Source organism: Prionailurus bengalensis, chromosome A2 (genome assembly GCF_016509475.1).
Source record: "Prionailurus bengalensis isolate Pbe53 chromosome A2, Fcat_Pben_1.1_paternal_pri, whole genome shotgun sequence".
Taxonomy (NCBI): Eukaryota; Metazoa; Chordata; class Mammalia; order Carnivora; family Felidae; genus Prionailurus; species Prionailurus bengalensis.
This window is the reverse complement of record NC_057348.1, coordinates 163,074,789-163,094,508: the sequence shown is the minus strand read 5'-3', so window position 1 is coordinate 163,094,508 and position 19,720 is coordinate 163,074,789. Positions and strand designations below refer to the sequence as shown.

Genomic DNA, 19,720 nt, shown 5'->3' with positions numbered 1-19,720 from the left:
ACACTCACCCTGCTTGCTGGCTGCGGAGGCCCTAGCAGGGACCCACCCAGTTCCCGTGGTCCTAGAGACAGGTGGCTGTGCCTGCATTTGGGATTCTGAGGAGTTGCTGCTCCCGGATCCCCGGGTCACCCGAGGGAGTGCCCCAACACACCTTCGGGGTGCGGCGTCGTTGCCCTGCTGCCTTGGAAACGGGAGGTTGCAAGACCCAGCTTGGGGGTCCCACGTGGCTTACACTGCTCCACCAGGCAGGGGTGCTGAGGATTCGTGTCCATCTACAGGGACATTCCTTGCTTTGGGGGGGGGGGGGTGGGTAGGGGAGTTGCGCTCCGTCTCTAGACCTTTTCATCCTGCATAATTGCTACCCAAATGCGTAAATGTGGTATGAAATGTTTTCTTCATCTGGCCATGTTTCTGGATGACTGTTACCTGAAAAAACTGGACCGTATACAAAATGGACATATCTGCCATTTCTTAAACCTTTGTGGAAGTCTGCCTGGTAGGCAGCTAAGTTTATATACAAGTAGGATGTTCCTGTATCCTTTTTTTTTTTTTTTTTTTAATATTTATTTATTTTGGGGGAGAGCGCGAGAGGGGGACAGAGGATCCCAAGCGGGCTCTGCACTTACAGGCTGACAGCAGAGAGCCTGATGTAGGGCTCAAACTCACAAACCACGAGATCATGACCTGAGCAGAAGTCGGCCGCTCAACCGACTAAGCCACCCAGGTGCCCCGGATGTTCCTGTATCCTTAAACCGTCGTGTAGAGCAGCATTGCCAGACAGAAATACAATGCAAGCCATAGAGGGAATTTTAAATGTTCCAGTAACCACATTAAACAAGTAAAACAGGTGAAATAATTTCAGTGTATGTTTAACTTATTAGCCCAATGTGTCCAAAATATCATTTCAATATATATTGCATATTTTTGGTATTGTTACCTTTTATCCTAAGCTTTGGAAATTCTGTATGTTTTACACCATGTATGACATGTCTGAGGACTAACCACGTTTCAGATGTTCATCATCCACACATAGGGCTGCTGACCCCCCGCGGTTGGACAGCCTGGTATATAGCGAGGAATGGATGGGTAGTCATAAATGGGTCATTGTAGATTCTTGAAGAACTTTTGAAAACACAATTTTTTTAAGTTTATTTTATTTCCTTATTTTGAGAGACAGAGAGAGCTTGAGCGGAGAGAGGCAGAGAGAGAACCCCAAGCAGGCTGCGCGGGGCTCGAACTTTCGAACCATGAGATCATGACCTGAGCTGAAATCAAGAGTCAGACACTTAACCGGCTTAGCCACCCAGGCACCCCGAAGAAATAGCTTTCATAAACAACCATCTGCACTCACCGATGAATGTCTTATTTCATTTTGCTAATTTTTTGTTATTGCTAGTTTTGATGAATCTTAAAACTACATGCTCTTCGGTATGTTAAAAATTGTGTTCTAATTTGGGAATCTATCTCCTGTTTGCTTTTCTCTAGCTCTTTTCCGCCCTGAACCCCAGCCTTCTCCCCAGGTTTGGCTACAAATGTGGAAAAATTCATTCTTCCTTGTTGCCAAGCGTTATCAGGTCTATCCCCTTGCCTTCCTGCGAGTCTGTATCTCTAAATCAGTCCACGGGAGATGAATCTCCTATTTTAAAACTCTTCAGGGAGCCCTCTCCATGGCCTTTCTTGGCAGAATTTTGTTTTTCTTTTAGTTTAATAACTCTGACAGTTAATAAAGTTCTTCATTTACGTAGCTCCAGTGTTCATGTTTCCACATAAACTTCTTGTATTCTCCGCAGTGGAAGCATCTGGAAGCATCATGCTTGGCAGGAGTGAGCACCCGGGAAGTATTTGAATGAGTAATAATTTTATGAACCAGTTTTGCTTGGTTATTCTGTCTTGTCTTTGTCGTAATAATAATTGCGCCTTCATTTTTTTTCTCACCTAGCATCTATTTTTAAAAAATTGGGAAGGGGGTGTGAAAGACTGAGAAGGTGTCAGCCCCGGTTAACTCACAGGAACAGAGGAGATAATTCATAAGACTGTTTTACAAATTCTTAAAACAGTGTCTGGCTTGTAGTTTCTGGTGAACGGTTACATTTTGGATTATCTGCATCCCATGCCTTCCTGGGAGTCTGTGATGGAGGTGTGGACGTAGGTGTGCCTGTTAGAATCACAGCGAACACCGAAGAAGTCTTTACGCGCCCCCTTCTAAAATCAGAAGGTATGCGTAGTTTTTGAAAAGGCTTCCTTGGTGACCTTGACGTTCATGCCTATCACCCCAGCCCCTCAAAAAAGCAGCAGCAGCCTGTTGACAGAACCACACATTTTGTACCGAAGTGGGTGTGGTACTTCAGGGGGGCACGTAACTGGCATTGTGTACCACGTAAGGAGCGCGTTCCTGAATCTTCCTACGGTTCGTTGTTATTCTGGCCCTTTTGATAATGACCCGTTCAGGGTTCAGGGTGCAGTCCATTTATAACCCCAGGCGAGTCTGCGGGTCTTTGCTGCCGCCTGCAAACCTCGTCTTTTCGCTGATGCCCCTCCTGTTGATGGTTCGCAGAGAAACACCTTCCTGAGACCCCTGTCCTGTCCCTGTGGCACTCTTGAACCAGCCAAATGCTGCAGAGACGGTGACCTGCCGGTGGCAGGCTTTACTCGTTAGCAAGTCAGAACCTTCTGCTCCCGCGTCCTCCGGAGCTGCAAGTAACATGTGGACGTGTTAGGGGAGGACACGTGGAAGGGGGGAAGGCCCGGCTCTCCCAGCTGAGTCTAGCCCCCAGCCACCAAGGAATGACTGCCGGACCAGCCCTGCGCTGGGATGCCGAGCCCATCCTTGATTGTGGAATCCGAGAACAGATGACCTGGTTGCTGGCAGTAGCCACGAAATTTTGGGGTGGTTTGTTACACGGCAGCGGATGGCCAGCAGTTGGGGGTTTCCTGCTTTAGGGGTGTGTGTGTATTTTTATACTTCTTGATTTCTTTATCATGCTTTTTTTTTTTTAAGATTTTGATTTTTTTTTTTTTTTTTAGGAGTCTGGTCTTCTGGTTTTTTTTAATGTTTGGTTATTTTTAAGAGATGGAGAGACAGAGCGGGGAAGGGGCGGGGGGGGGGAGATACAGAATCTGAAGTGGATTTTCCTCCCAAGCTGATTTAGTCGTAAGAGCAGTTAACAGTATTATTACTAATAGCGACATTTATTGAGGATTTACTAACATTCCGGGTATTCTACCTGTATTTTCATTTATCTGTAAGGTAGGTACTGTTAACCATTTGACACATAAGCGAATGGACTCAGGAAAACTGCCTGCAGTGACATAGCTAACAATCACCATCCTATTCTGCATAGTAAAAAAATAGTAAATTTCTTCCCCCCACACACATTTTTTTTTTAAGTTTATTTATTTTTGAGAGAGAAGAGAATACGTGCATGTGCAGGGGAGGGGTGGGAAGAGAGAATCCCGAGCAGGCTCCAGACTGTCAGCGCAGAGCCCGATGCGGGAGTTCAAACCCACGAACTGTGGGATCATGACGTGAGCTGAAGTTGGGTGCTTAACCAGCAGAGCCACCCAGGCACCCCGTGGCTTCCCCTTTTTTATACTTTTTTAAAAATCAAGTTTTATTGATATATAACTTGCATATATTAAAGTACGCATTTTAAGTGTAAAGTTAGATGAGTTTTGATAGATTTATTCACCTGTGCAACCATGACTCCAAAAGACAGAACAGAACCTTTGTGTCATCCCCAAACCTTCCTTCATGCCCCAGCCCCACTCCCAGGCAAGCACTGATCTGCTTCCCATCACCACGGATTAGTTTTTCTTTGTTCTAAAATTTTATATAAATAGAATTCCACAATGCATACTCTTTTTGTCTGGCTTCTCTCAGAAAGCGTGATGGTTTTGAGATTCATCCGGTCGTCATGTGTGTAAGTAGTTCCGGTTTATTGCTGAGTACTATCCCATTGAATGGCCGTGCCCTCATCTGTCTCTCCTGTCACCCGTTGGTCGGTTCCAGTATTTACTAATAAAGCCGCGGTAAGCATTTGCTGCGTCTTTGTGCACATGCGGTCATTTTTCTTTGGTAAATACCTAGGGATGGTGTTGCACGAACCACGTATTTCTTAAGTGTGTAACGTTGTGGGAAACCCCCAAACTCTTCCCCGATGCCGTTTGTGCCTTTTCCCACTTGTACCAGCAACAAATTAAGAGTTCCGTCCTCACCGAGGCTTGGTATCGTGGATCTTTGTAACTTTTGCCCTGCTAATAGCGAAGGTGGTGCGTCGCGGTTTTATTTGAATCTTCCCCGTGGCTAATGATGTTGAGCATCTTTCCATTTACCTGTTGGTATGGTAATTCATACGTCTTTTGTGATTTGCCTCTTCCCGTCTCTTGCCTATGCTGTTGGGTTCCTTTTGAGTTATTTTGAATACACACAGAAAGTAGCTCAGCGGTCAGGTCACCGGGAGCTGGGGAGGGGACAGGGGAGCGGAAGTGACGGCTCACAGGCATGGGGGTTCTTTCTGGGGGGATGAAAATATCCCAGAGTTGGTTGTGGTGACAGCTGCCCAGCCCTGTCAGTGTACTAAAAATGTAATCGTGCTCTTTAAAGAGATGACTCCTATAGTACGCGAATTCTATCTTAATAAAGTTCTTTAAAAAACGAAAGGAAAAACAGGTGTATTCGTGTTCTTTAAGGAAGCACCCCAAATGGTGGGTTGGGGGTGGAGCAACAGAAATGTATTCTGTCACAGCTCTGGGGTCAGAAGTCTGAAATCAAGGTGCTCGCGAGGATCTGTTCCAGGCCGGTCTCCCTGGCTTGTACGTATTGACATGTTTCCGAGGCACCGTTAACAAACCTCATTGCATGGAGTAAAGCAGTAGAGACCCTAATAGTGTGTTTACAGCTGCTTCAGGAGGAGGAGGATCTGGATGAGACTGGGAGGGAATGGGATCCAGAGCACAAGTGGCCAGGAGAGCATTCGTGGGAGGAAGAGGTGGTCACAGCAGGTGACCGCTGAGGTTAGACACCATGTCACACGCATAGCTGTGTCCCAGGACCTGCCTCATATTAGATGTCCTTTAAATGCGTATGATCAGAGCTGCTGGGAGGAACTAGAGGATTTGGGGACATCCCAGAGGCTGGAGGAGAAAGGTGACTTAGGGTGATCCAGGAGATGTGAATTTGTTTCCTGACGACAGTGGTTCTCAGGCTTGGGTGCCCCGTAGAATGGGGGCGGAGCTTGTTAATACTTCCAGTAGGTTTGGTTGGGACTTAAGAATTTGCGGTTGTAATAGGTGACCCTGGGATGCTGCCGAGACCACATTTTCACCACTTCGGCAGGAGGAAAGGGGGCCGTGGGACAGCACAGGGGAAAGGTGCAAAGACCGTGGCTTGAGAATAGTCGTTAACCCACAGGGTTGCGGAATTTTTCTGCAGCTGAGCTCCACAGGCTCACCAAGGGCAAATGATCAGATTAAGATCAGAGGGTTTTTCAGGGGCCCCGGGGAAAGGAAATTGGAGGGGTTTGACAAGAAAGTAGTGGACAGTGATTTATCTTGGGGCTTAAAGTGATAGGCAAGGAAATGAAACATGGTGGAGATTGGAGATTCAGCATGTGATCACGTAGAGTGGTAGATTTCTGACCTTTCCGATTACAGCCTGCACTAAGAAAGAGTTTACATTGTGACGCAGTCATAAATGTTTGTATAACTGAACGAAAAGTTTCATCACTTTATTACAGGCAATCCACTCTGGTGTGCTCTCTCTTTAAAAACAATCTGGGGGTGCCTGGGGCCTCAGTCAGTTAAGCGTCCGGCTTTGGCTCAGGTCATGATCTCGTGGTTCAGGAGTTCGAGCCCCACATCGGGCTCTGCGCTGACAGCTCAGAGCCCGGAGCCTGCTTCGGATTCTGTGTCTCTTTTTTTCTCTCCCCCTCCCCTGCTCTCTCTCCCCCTCTCTCTCTCTCTCTCTCTCAAAAATAAACATTGGGGTGCCTGCGTGGCTTAGTCGATTAAGCGTCCAACTTCAGCTCAGGTCATGATCTCACAGTCCGTGAGTTCGAGCCCCACGTCGGGCTCTGTGCTGACAGCTCAGAGCCTGGAGCCTGCTTCGGATTCTGTGTCTCCCTCTCTCTCTCCCCCTCCCCCACTTGAACTCTGTCTCTCATAAACATTTTATATAAATAAATAAACATTAAAAAATTTTTTTAATTAAAAAAAAAAACACAGATAGTCTGGTCACAGTTCAGTATATTGACTTCATCACCTGGTGGGTTTCAACCCCCCGGTTTGAAAACTTTACTTCCGGAGATGTGCTCGATAGAAGTCAGAGGGTGAGAGCCGGGAGAACGCCCTGCTTGTGATTGGTACATGGGAGGTGCAGGTGTTAGAAGTGGAGTCGTCTGGGAGGGGTGACCAGCCAGGGTCTGGTGCTGGGCTCACAAGGTGGCTCTCTGAAGCGACACAGACGATTATTGGTGGCAATACAGTGAAGCTTTGAAGCTAAAGTGTTAGCTTATCTACGTGGACATCAGGTCGCATAAGGTGAGGTTAGGAATTTCAGGCGAAAATGAAAGCAGTCCTCGGGGATGGGTTGTGTCCCAGATACATCACACTGCTCTCCGTGGACCCTGTGCCAAACGACTTGACAGACTAGTTGGTAAATGGAACCTTCTCCTCCCCATTAGGTCCCGATGAACAAGTAATGTGCCAGCTGTTCCGGAGAAAGCTGGCTGGGGAGAGGGGAAGTAATCCGAAAGTAGGGTTTTGTTGTGGGTTTTTTTTTTTTAGGAGAACAATCATGAAAACGAGTTCAAAATTAACCTGAAAGCTCTTAAAATGTTTTGTGCACAGCGCTTACTTTGCAGTAATCACAAGCGTGAGAGATTCAGTCAGCAACTGTGCAGGTGTATCTTCCGTGGGGAAAATACCGGGTGAACAAAATTACCGTGCCCCGTTATCCTTGGCGAGAAACACATAAATGCTGGGTTTACCTATTTTTTTTTTCAACGTTTATTTATTTTTGGGACAGAGAGAGACAGAGCATGAGCGGGGGAGGGGCAGAGAGAGAGGGAGACACAGAATCGGAAACAGGCTCCAGGCTCTGAGCCATCAGCCCAGAGCCCGACGCGGGGCTCAAACTCCGGGACCGCGAGATCGTGACCTGGCTGAAGTCGGACGCTTAACCGACTGCGCCACCCAGGCGCCCCAGAAAAAAAAAATTTTTTAATGTTTATTTATTTTTGAGAGAGAGAGAGAACGTGGCGGGGGGGGCGACGGTCAGAGGGAGAGGGAGACAGAATTCGAACCAAGGATGTGGAAGTCGTTGGACGCTTGACCGACAGAACCACCCGGGCGCCGCAAGAAGAAACTTTTTAAAAATGATTTGTAGGATTTGGGGCGGGGGGTCCCTGGCAGCTCAGTCACTTAAACATCCAGTTCTTGATTTCAGCTCAGGTCATGATCTCATGGTTCGTGGGATTGAGCCTGCTTGGGGTGTTCTTTCTCTCTCTCTCTCTCTCTCTCTCTCTCTCTCTGCCCTTCCCCCTCCCCCGTGCTCTCTCTATAAATAAGTAAACTTAAAAAAAATCGAAAATCTGTAGAATTTTTAAAGTTAAGGGGGGTTTTAGTCTAGCCGAAGAGTATTTGGAAGTTAATTGTGGAAGATGGGGATATTTTGTTTTCAAACCTTTTTAGTACTACGTTATGTCATAAAATGAGTGATCTGCGCCCCTCTGTGCGTTAATAACACACATCTGCGTATGTGGTGCCTTTTATTTTCTTTCAGATCGCTCCTGTGTTTTCATACAACATTTCTCCAGAGAGTTGATCTGGAATTTGAGGTTCTTCTCAGATCGTACAAATTTATGAGCCTACTGAGAGCACAACTGTTGGCTGAAACGTCTTCAGGAAGTAACTAGTGTTTCAGAATCTGAATTTGATAAATGTAAAGGCCACAGTAAATTTATGACGTTATAATGAAGGGAAAATGTTAAAGGTGATCAAGAATATCACTTGTGGAGGCGCCTGGGTGGCTCAGGCAGTTAAGCGGCCCACTTCGGCTTAGGTCGTGATCTCTCGCAGTTTGTGAGTTCGAGCCCCACATCGGGCTCTGTGCTGACCCCTCAGAGCTTGGAGCCTGTTTCAGATTCTGTGTCTTCCTCTCTCTCCCCCCCTCCCTTGCTCTTGCTCTATCTCTCATGTTCTCTCGCACTCTCGCTCTTGCTCTCAAAAATAAACAGTAAAAAAAATTTTTATGTTTAAAAAGAATATCATTTGTGGATCAGCAATGGCTTTTGTAGCTGCAAACTGCTCTAGAGGACGAGGAGGTCCCTGAAAGCCAGAAATTGCTGGAAGCGAGGCTAAGGACGTTATGAAAAGTGGGATGTGTTTACTAACATTAAGATAAAGGTCTCAACACTGGCTGCCTAATAATACGACTTTTTTTTTTAAATTTTTTTTTAATGTTTATCTTTATTTTTGAGACAGAGAAAGACAGAGCATAAGCGGGGGAGGGGCAGAGAGAGGGAGACACAGAATCAGAAGCAGGCTCCAGGCTCTGAGCCGCCAGCACACAGCCCGTTGCGGGGCTCGAACTCATCAACTGCGAGATCACGACCCGAGCTGAAGTCGGACGCCCAACCGACCCAGGCGCCCCATAATGCAACTTTTTAATGGAAACGGCAGAAAAACCCGCTGTGTCCTGTCAGCAAACGTGGTCTTCCTGTCCCTTCTTCATTTAAATAATTAATCACCTCCCCCTAGGGGAGAGTGCAGAGGAGGAGAGACCCCAGGGGAGGCCAGATCCCTCTTGCCTCCGCTAATGGATGGTTCCCTTCTCCCAGGACCAAGCAGATGCAGAAAGCCAGTTGGCTCCCTAAAGACCGGGGTTTTAAATTCGGGTGTCCCAGTTACTCGCCAAGACGAGAGTTTGCTGTGTCAACCCGCACTGTGATTTGCGTTGGACTCCACTGTCTGCCTTTCGCCAGAATGATTATCCGTGTTTTCAAGTTCAGTGTTAATTTAGCCTTTCGTATAATTCACGCCCTTCATGACATATGTGAGAAACTCCTCTTTGGACGCGCGCCAGGAATTGTATTTTTAAAACGTGGGCCGCTCGTTTATGTAATACTCCGTCGTTGCACTTAATGTCATGCTGTCTTGTTAAACGTGTGTCGTCTTGAATTTCTTAAGTTTCCTGGGATAACTTCCGAGGCTCTGCTCTCTGCCCCTTCACCCCTGCAAGTGAGGCCCTTGAAGCTTGCCTGGCACCACTCTGAGCTGTGTTTCCGTGTTTCCTGCCTCCTCTCGGAGGGGCTCACCATGGGTGTCACGGGCAACCCCTTTCTTCCACTGTTCTTAACCCGGTTCTACTTGGGAAAAGGTGTCAAAATCCCCTGAAGCCCTTGTTAACTCTTGCCCATTTATCTTTAGGAAAAAATTACATTGTGCTTCCTTCCTTCTTTCCATTTACAAGCCAAAACCCTCCCTTAGCCTACCTAGGGATGTCAGAGTGCCCACCGGAGGGCCCAGAAGTCCCCTTAGAAGCCCTAAAGAAGTTTCTTTCTCTCTTTCCTTTCCAATTAAATGTCTTTTGCTTGAAGCAATAGCACTCAGTATAAATAAGAATTTTCCTACTGCTTTAAATTTTTTCAGTTTGGCTGACTTAGTAGACTTTTTTCTCTTGCTGTTTCCTTACATAAAATAGGTCTGCTGTCTGTTAACTTAAATGCTCTTTATGAACTAGCTTCGATAACATGCTTTCTTTTGAACACAGTCCCTTTGAGACGTGTGGGCTCCTGGATGACCCCGTATTCCACATAGCACAGGCAGGCTCGTGGTTGGATACCAAAATAAATACTAGACAACTGTTTCTTAATTCCTGTTGAACTGTCTTTCCTTGCCTTGGGTATAAAATTGAGATCTTTTATAACATCCAGAATGCGTGAGAGTGCCCTTTGGACACGTAAGTTTTAATCTCATTTGTTCGTTCCAAAACCTGAGCGTCTGCTGTACCCCTCAGTCACCATACTGGTCTCCGGAGGCTAATGAGCGAAGACAGTGTCCGATAACGTCAAGCACTACGGAGAAAAAGCAGGAAGGCTGTGATAGAGTGACCCTTAGGGATGGGTGCCACCTTAGATGGGGTGGTCTTAGCGGAGGCGTCTCTGAAGAAGGGCCATTGAGCTCCGAAAGTAATGACAAAAGTGAGTCGTGTGCAGAGAATGCTAGAACAGAGGGACAGAGGGGGATGTGCCAAATGGGCCTGGGAGGGTCTGGGGAGGGGCAGCAGAGAGGTTGGGGGGGTTGGGGGTGGGGGTGTAGACGGAGCAGGGCCCGGCCCGGTTGGGATTTGGGAGCTTACTCTTTTTTTAATTTTTAATGTTTACTTTATTCTTGACAGAGGGAGAGCTAGGAAGCGAGCAGGGGAGGGGCAGAGAGAGAGATGGGGACAGAAGATCCAAAGCGGGCTGTGCTGACAGCAGAGAACCCAGTGCAGGGCTCGAACTCATGAACTGTGAGATCATGACCTGAGCCAAAGTCAGCCGCTTAACCGACTGCTGAGCCACCCAGGTGCCCCGGGAAATTTATTCTAATTGAAATGAGGATTTAAAGCAGGGAGGTAACTTTTAATTGTCAAAAGCTCTTGCAGGCTGCTTCTGTAGACAATGATTTCGGGTTTTAATAATTCTAGAAACACTTTGAACTGTGTGTTTAACTGCCCGTGAGGAGTAAAATAGTCCTGCCAACTTGGGGGTTTTCTAGTTGTCTCCCCGCAGCTCCCACTTGTAAACCAGTTTATTAATTCATTAATTTCTAAGTATGGGGGGGTGCTGCCTGTGTTATGAAAACGTGCCAACCGAAACCCCCCAGAAGCAGAAGGCTCCTGGTGCAAACCTCTCTGCCTGAAGGTCTTTTGAGATAAAAGTCCGGTGAGATGCAGCGAACACGTAGAGCGTGTGTGTAAAGTTAATAGGGAGCGCCTGGCTGGCTCAATCTGAAGAGCATGCTATTCTTGACCTTGGGGTTGTAGGTTCAAGTCCCACGCTGGGTGTAGAGATTAGTTAAAAAATTAAAGCTTACCCAAAAAAACACTAGTGCTCTGGGAGACGTACAAGAGAAGAAAGTGTTTGGGGTGAAATTTGGGGGGGGGACCACTTACGTCATTTCCTGGACTGGTCTCACACTATCTTTACAGAGTGCCCTGTTCTGAAGTCCAGCAGGTGAAATTTTAGGCATCAAATAGTTGAGAACTTAAGCCTCCGGCTCTTGATTGGTTAGCACATAGGGCTCAATTATGAGAAAGTGATTATACTATAAAGTCCAGAACATTTCTTCATTATTTTGTGTGTGCCAGACATCACTAGGCTTTTGAGACTGAATGGTTCAGGCAGGATTTCTGCCTTCGAGGAGTTTTTTAAAGACTTCTTTTACATGGTCTCACATTACCCTCTTTAAAAGCTGTACCTGGAGGGGTGCCTGGGTGGCTCAGTCAGTTGAGTGTCCGACTTCGGCTCAGGTCATGATCTCACAGTCTGTGAGTTCAAGCCCCGCGTCAGGCTCTGTGCTGACGGCTCAGAGCCTGGAATGTGCTTCAGATTCTGTGTCTCCCTCTCTCGCTGTCCCTCCCCCGCTCATGCTCGCTCGCTCGCTCGCTCGCTCTCTCTCTCTCTCTCTCTGGCAAGATAAATAAACGTTAAAAAAAAAATTAGGGGCACCTGGGTGGCTCCATCAGTTAAGTGTCCGACTTCAGCTCGGGTCATGATCTCATGGTCTGTGAGTTCGAGCCCCGCGTCGGGCTCTGTGCTGACAGCTCAGAGCCTGGAGCCTGCTTCGGATTCTGTGTCTCCCTCTCTCTCTGACCCTCCCCCGTTCATGGTCTGTCCCTGTCTCAAAAATAAATAAACGTTAAAAAGAAAAAACTAAAAGCTGTACCTGGTAACATTTCTAACAGCCACATAGGAAAGAGCCCAAAGAAACAAACCTTGTCTTAATAATTTCTGTATTAAAATTAATACCCACATTTCAAGGACACCAGAGGAAATTAGCTTAGTTTAGACCTTATTGCAGAGTTTACCTTTAACAGAATATGTGGAATGTTTGCTGGTCAGTAATATTTGTTAATGTCACAAAAGTGTTTTAATTCATAATAGCTTAATTGGTTAAATTCCTCTCCTAGAAAGCAGATTCTTGAAATTTTATTTCCTTTTTGAAATTGCCCAAAGGCTTATTTAAAGGCAGGTGTTCTGATCCAGTACTTTCCGTTTCTTCATCTTGTTAGAGTGGGGTTTTTTTGTAAAATAGTAGAATTTTTTTTTTACCTTAATATGCAAATACATACTGAGCTTTTGCTCTCTTTTATAGGGAAATCCTCATTGACGATTCAGTTTGTTGAAGGCCAATTTGTTGACTCCTACGACCCAACCATAGAAAACAGTAAGTATTGTCTTCAAGGGTTTATAAACTGAGAAGCCTGCATTCTACATACAAACAGCCATTGTGTACTTCTGGAGGCTTTGATTGCAGGGGTTATTGGGGTAAACCTATAGATTTCCAACGGGGGTCCAGAAAAGCTTCCAGAAGTTTGACCCGCCTCACACTGAATGGATTTTTTACTCAGTATCCAGATCCCTCCATCGAGAAATTGCTGTTCAGTTCCATAGGAATCCAGTCCTGCAGTGAACCTCCTGTCCCAGACTCTGCTTCAGGAAAACAAGAAGAGAGAGCACACAATCTCCGCACCCTCCCCCCCCCCCCTTCTTCTCAACAGTAGCCCTTTTTAAGGATTCCAAGCTTGAAAAGGAAGGATGAAAACACTCTAGTTCCTTTGTACCTTACTCTTACACGGAATCACCAGCCCTCCCGGCCCCCTCCCCCGCAGCCCCCCAAGCCCTTCCAGTCCTGAACACTTGAAAGTCAAGGCTGTGGAGTAGTGAGCGATTCTGGGATGGAGAGAGCAGTTGCAGCATGAAAACAAAGTTGGTTCTAAAGCCTGTTGGCATTTCCGGCCACGCGCAGAGAAAAGCCCCAAAGACCGGGACCAACCACAGCCTTCATTTACCTTGTCCGGTTTCAATCCATGGTTTCAGAATCTCCTTGAAGGATTCTAGGACCATGAGAGAGGTCTTGATTCTAGAGTCATGGAGGAAAATCTAAAGCACTTCATGCAGAGAAGCTGATTTATCGGAAGCTGCTCTTGTTTCGGGCGATCTTAAAACCCTAAGTAGGCCCTAGAACTAGTCTTCTGAGATTCTTGGCACCTGGGCTTCCCCAGGATTTGTCACCAGGAACACACACATTTAAACATGGGATTCATCAAACCCTGATGGGCACATTAGACATGAAGCCGACTTATAACGGTCAGGTTCGTGAACTAGATTCATAGATCTCATCTGCCCGGCGCTCGCGAGAGAGATTTCCAAAGAGGCTTACGACAGGGGGGTTGACAGACTATGGCTTGTAGGCCAGAAAGACCCACTGCCTTTTTGTACAGCCCATGAGCAAAGAATGGCTTTTACTTTTTTTTTTTTTTTGGTTTTTACATTTTTTAATCATTAAAAAAGGTTTAAGATGGGGCGCCTGGGTGGCGCAGTCGGTTAAGCGTCCGACTTCAGCCAGGTCACGATCTCGCGGTCCGTGAGTTCGAGCCCCGCGTCGGGCTCTGGGCTGATGGCTCAGAGCCTGGAGCCTGTTTCGATTCTGTGTCTCCCTCTCTCTCTGCCCCTCCCCCGTTCATGCTCTGTCTCTCTCTGTCCCAAAAATAAATAAACGTTGAAAAAAAAATTAAAAAAAAAAAAAAAGGTTTAAGAGAAGAAGAATATTTGGGGCATGTGAAAGTTACGTGAAATTCAGGCTTTAGCGTCCATAAAGTTTTATCGGAACCCAGCCATATTCATTCATTTACATAGTGTCTGTGGCTGCTTTTGTTCTACAGTGGCATCTGGTCCTTTACAGGAAGAGTTTGCCCACCTCTGGCTTAAAACATGCAGCTGTCCCTCATGTCCCAGTATGCTGGTAGCGGGGAAGGAAACCTGTCAGGGAACTGACCCTGGGAAGACCCGGGTTTGAAAGTAAGCTCGGCCGGTGTCCAGAAAGGAAGAGTCCCGACTACGGACACATCCTGTGCTGATCTGTTTGGCCGTGACTTACAGAACAGTACGCCGGTGTGAGGAGCAGATGAATTTGAATCCTAGGTGGACAGGGGCGCCCAGGTGGCTCAGTCAGTGGGGCGTCCAACTTCGGCTCGGGTCATGATCTCGCCGTTCGTGAGTTCGAGCCCCGCATCGGGCTCTGTGCTGATGGCTCAGAGCCTGGAGCCTGCTTCGGATCCTGTGCCTCCCTCTCTCTCTGCCCCTACCCCGCTTGTGCGCTGTCTCTCTCTGGCTCTCAAAAATAAATAAATGTAAAACAAATTTGAATGCTAGGTGGACAAGTTTGGTTATCTCTCCATTGGAGTAAGAACACAAGCAAATCGTGCTCTTGGTCTTAACATTTGCTGTACATAACAACTTAGAGAGTTGTGTGTCCTTTTTTTTTTTTTTTTTTTTTTTTTCAACGTTTATTTATTTTTGGGACAGAGACAGAGCATGAACGGGGGAGGGGCAGAGAGAGAGGGAGACACAGAATCGAAACAGGCTCCAGGCTCTGAGCCATCAGCCCAGAGCCCGACGCGGGGCTCGAACTCCGGGACCGCGAGATCGTGACCTGGCTGAAGTCGGACGCTTAACCGACTGCGCCACCCAGGCGCCCCGAGAGTTGTGTGTCCTTAAGATAAGGCTCATTTGGGCATTTTATTCACAGAATAATACAGTACGGTTTTCTTGGTTAGGCCTGCCTATAAAGGTGGTTCTTATTTTTGAGTGTTTATGTGCCATTTAGAACTAAGGTGGAAGGAAAGCCATGGTGTTGTGTACAGATATATTTTCTTTATATGTAAGTAAAAGATCCAGTGAACGTCCAGCTTCCTTACTTTGATATCATCTCAGAAACTGAATGACCCAACCTGAAGTCTGTCAACATCTTTAATCGAATTTTTAATGTTTCCTACTACTTCGTGTTCAGTAAAAAAGACTTTTATTTTTTCATCTCAAAAATGAATTCGGAATATTTATTAAAGTCTTTAGGCAGGAGCGAAAGTGAGTGTCAGGGTATATGAATCGCTTAAAAGTTCATGAGTTGTATGCACACATCAGCTTCTGTTTACCCTGCTTCTGACCAACCCAGGAAGAAACCCTTTCTCCACTGTTTCCTGTGCTGTTTGGTCAGAAACATCGTTCAGTAGGGGCTCCTGGGTGGCTCAGTTGGTTGAGCGTCCCAACTTCGGCTCAGGTCATGATCTAATGGTTTGTGGGTTCGAGCCCCGAGTCGGGCTCTGTGCTCACAGCTTAGAGCTTAGAACCTACTTCAGATTCCCTCTCTCTCTCTCTCTCTCTCTCTCTCTCTCTGCCCCTCCCCTGCTCCCACTCAGTCTCTCTCTCTCTCTCTCTCTCTCTCTCTCTCTCTCTTTCTCAAAAATAAATAAACATTAACAATAAAATAAAATTAACATTGCTCAGTGATGACGGAATTAGAAATGGAACAGGTTATCATAAACCTGTTGCTAACGAATGGATGGTTTTAAGGTTTGAAAAAAAAAAACAGTACTCTGTAAATATGGAAAGAATCCGGTAATTATTTTGCACTTAACTTCAGAACATAGAACAGGTGGTTCATAGCAAACATTCAGTGGTGACGCATCTCTGAGACATTACCACAAAAGCCAAACTTCTGAGACTGTGTCATCTTTTAAAATGGAATATAGGAGGGGGCGCCTGGGTGGCTCAGTCGGTTAGGTGTCCCGACTTCGGCCCAGGTCATGATTTCAAGCCCCGCGTCGGGCTCTGTGCTGATGGCTCCGAGCCTGGAGCCTGCTTCCGGTTCTGTGTCTCCCTCTCTCTCTGCCCCTCCCCAGCTTATGCTCTTTCTCTCTCAAAAATAAACATTAAAAAAAAATTTTTTTTAATAAAAGAAAATGGAATGTAGGAGAATAACATTAATAAAACCCTGTATTTTTCTAGCTTGGGGATGTTTTTATGCCAAAAATACTACCTACGCAAATGTGTAGATTGTCTACCATGTTGTTAATCTAACAACTCAATACAAACTAAATTGCTCTGGTGAAATTTAACCAGTAGGGGTAGTTGGTCGATTAGAGGAGGAAAAATAGTAGTGATTTACAACTTCTGCCGTTTCCAGGTAGTACTGTTGATGCATTAATAAAGCTGAGAAAACGGGACCGTTCTAATTAGGAGTTTTGCAGCATTATCAAGCATTGCATGGTGGGTAGCCTTCTCAGTAGGATACGAATTAGGAGATTGTGATACACTTCAGGAACACAGATCTTATCTGGTGCATTCCGAATCTTAGAAATCTGTCCCTCATTAGTAGGCTCTACGAATACGTCACTGTTAGTCTGCTTAGGGCAGTTTCAGGATTTTCGTTGGGGGAAGTGGGTTAATTTCTCTAGTGATTGAAAAAGGGAGGGGGACGGAGAGAGGGCTCGAGGAACGCGATACCAGGAGAAAGCCAGCTTTCCACTGCTATGCAGGATCGGACATGGAGTGTGTAGAAGAATTGGTTCCTAGTTTATGGAGCTGACAGATCTCTTATTACACTTCCTTTTTTTCTATAGTAATAAGAAGAGGCAGTTTTCCATGACAGATGGAAAGGCCTCGATTTCATTTTACTGCTGTGTGTAGGAGGATTTACATCCTTTTTATGTGCAAGGATATACTAACACATTGATCAATAGCTTCATTTCCTTTATCTTCTGTACAATTACGTGTCGTCCCGTTTGACTCTTCCCTCGTGGCCAGTATTTCTCCCGTCTCCTTGGCTGAATCTTGATCTTCCTGACCTGGCAGTATCGGGGGGCCCTGGGCTCCAAAGTCCGGCTAGGGCTCTCGCGGTACTTGATCGCCAGCGATCTTCCCTTCTTCCCAGAAGTTTGCTTGTTTCCCAAAACCCCCAGTCGCACCCTCTCCCCCAGACTCTGGGCTTTTCTGTTCAGCTGCCCTCGCTTCCCCTTGGGTGTAGTCGTCTTCATTTGCTTCCTCCCCCATCTGCAGCGCTCCTTCCCCGGGCTTTCCCGAATTGGCAAATGGCAATTCATGCATCTCGTGGCTCAAGCCAAAAACTCTGGAGTCCTCCCACCTCTCCATTTTCTCACACCCTGCCTCCAGCCAGAAATCCTTTTGGCTCAGGGAGCTTGGTTGGCTCAGTCAGTTGAGCATCCGACTTCGGCTCAGGTCATGATCTCTTGGTTCCTGAGTTTGAACCACACATCGGGCTCTGTGCTGACGGCTCGGAGCCTGGTGCCTGCTGCGGATTCTGTGTCTCTCTCTCTGCCTCTCCCCGCTTGTGCTCGCGCACTCTTGCTCTCTCTCTCTCTCTCTCTCTCTCTCAAAAGTAAACATTTAAAAAAAGGTTTTTTTTTCATCCTTTTGGCTCTCCCTTTGAATTCCACCATGGCTCTCTGGTCCCAGACCACCATCGTTGTCTTCAGATCCCGAGTCTACGTAAGCACTATATTATGGACCCCCACCAATGTCCTTGGTCCATTCTTGTCCATTTCTCTTACTCACAGCATAGCCAGAGCGATCTCTTTAAAATATAAATCAGACCAAGTTACTCCCCTGCCTCAGAACCCTTGGTTTATCAGCACATTTAGAATGAAACTCTGAAGTCCTTACCATCTCCTAAAAGGTCCTCTGCCTCCTCCCCAACCTGGTTACCTCACCAGCACTCTCTCTGCTTCTGTGCTGATCTTGCTTCTTCTCGCCGGGCTTTGGCACTTGCTCTTTGACCTCCGGATGCTCTTCTCCCAAAGACGTGCCTGACGGTGTCTCCCTTCCTTCCCCCGGGGCTGTAAGCACGCTGAGGTCAGCTGCAGTATTTCGAGCTCCCGGAACAGTGCTCCTGGCGATCATAGGTACTCAAGAAAGAGCTCTTGCGTGAATGAGTGATGTTTTGTTTAGTAGTGTTGTCATAATAATTATGTCATACTTCGTAACCACAGTTACTTAAATCTAATTGAAGGTTACTTGTTTTACTGCTCATCACGGTTCCTTACATAAATTTCATCGTCTTGAATATACTTTTTGATCTTCCCCGACTAAGGTGTCAGTGACAGGTTTTCACACAGGAGCATCATGACTGCCCCCTGGCTGATAGTGATCAAAAGCACAGTCAAGGCCAGGTGCACCCCACGTTCAGAGAAGTTGCAGTGGGGAAGAAAAATGCAATAAAATTGATGAAACATTATGTCGTGTACTCCCTATCTTGAAATCATTTGGATTCGGTTTTCATCTGGTGAAATTATTCTCTAAAGTGGTAGTCTCCATTAAGGCACGCAGATGAAGGGAGAAAAAATGTGGCAACTGGTGTGGATGGCCTGGTCTGTGGTCTTTCCTCCCGATTCTAGCGCCCTTGCTGGCCGTAGGGGAGTGCTCCCGTGGAACTCCTCCTCCAGGGAAGATCTCTTCTCTGTCCCCCTTGTCACTTCCAAGTTTTCTCTCATAATTTTCATACGTCTGCTGTGCTTTCCCTTTTGGCTGTGGGATAAAGTGGACAACAGCGGGTCCTCTCCCAGCTGTGCAAGGGACCAATTCTGTGGCCCGGTTCTGGTCCAGTCGAGTGGCCAGCCAGGAGATCCAACGACGCGTCTTAAGTGAAGATGGCCGGGACCGTGGACGCAAAAGAAATAAGTTCCGTTCTGCTGTCCCCTGACTCCAGATGGTTACTCTTCAATATTCTCTTACTATTAATAGTTCTTTTCCTCTTTTGTCTACATTTGTTTGAAGTCTGTCTCCTCAGGATTCTGAATGGACTTTTCCGGAAGTTATGAGTCTGGTTTTTTTTCCCCCCTTGGTAGGGAAGAGAGATTGTCACAAATTGCTCAGATGCTTAAGCTAAGGGGGAATGATGGCTTTCATGCAGAACACCTGTTCCGTTGCCGTTTTATGTCGATGAAATCGATCATTTTTTTTATGTACTGGACGTTCTTAACACTTCAGTTAATATTAGCTGTTTGTGCTCTGACACCAGACTTCTACATTAATGAAAGGTTTTGTGCTTTGGGTCCATTCTAGACCTCACACTTTACGTAATGTATTTCTCTTTTTCACAGAGGAAGGTGTAAGCCACGGAGCACTCACATGACTTTTACAGCATATGAATTGTTGCCTAATTTCAGCTTCATGGAACGAGGTTCAAGGTGTACCGAGGCTGGATTTTCATCCATCAGCCAGTATCTGTTACTTAAATAATGGAAGACGGAAGAATCTGTAAACTCAGATCTGTTCCATTTTGTTTTGTGGGATCTTTTTATGAAACGATTAGGGACTCTTCTTAATCGGTGGTCGGTGTTCAAGCTTTAACTGATCTAAAGTCATTTCTCTTTACTAATATTTAATTCCCTTTTTCCCTGTAGCTTTCACAAAATTGATCACAGTAAATGGACAAGAATATCATCTTCAGCTTGTTGACACAGCTGGACAAGTAAGTCTGGTGTCTCAGAGTCCCCTTCCGCTGTCCTCTGTCTAGCGGTCCCGGCCCTGCCGTTGATGCTTAAACGCAACAGTGATGCCAGGAAAACCCCTCCTGATTTATGTGTGCCTGAATATTAACAGGCTGTCTTCTAAGACACTTGTGGCAGTTTTTCCGAATCATTAACTTGTTGTTCTACTCT

At 46.3% G+C, this 19,720-nt stretch overlaps 1 protein-coding gene across 1 annotated transcript in view; it reads left to right on the top strand.

The window, feature by feature from the left end:
* Positions 1-19,720, top strand: part of RHEB (Ras homolog, mTORC1 binding) — a 44,911-nt gene that overhangs the window by 10,403 nt on the left and 14,788 nt on the right. The window contains exons 2-3 of the mRNA XM_043589971.1: positions 12,358-12,429; positions 19,463-19,530. Coding sequence (XP_043445906.1) covers positions 12,358-12,429; positions 19,463-19,530 — 140 coding nt within the window. The remainder of the gene's footprint in view (positions 1-12,357; positions 12,430-19,462; positions 19,531-19,720) is intronic.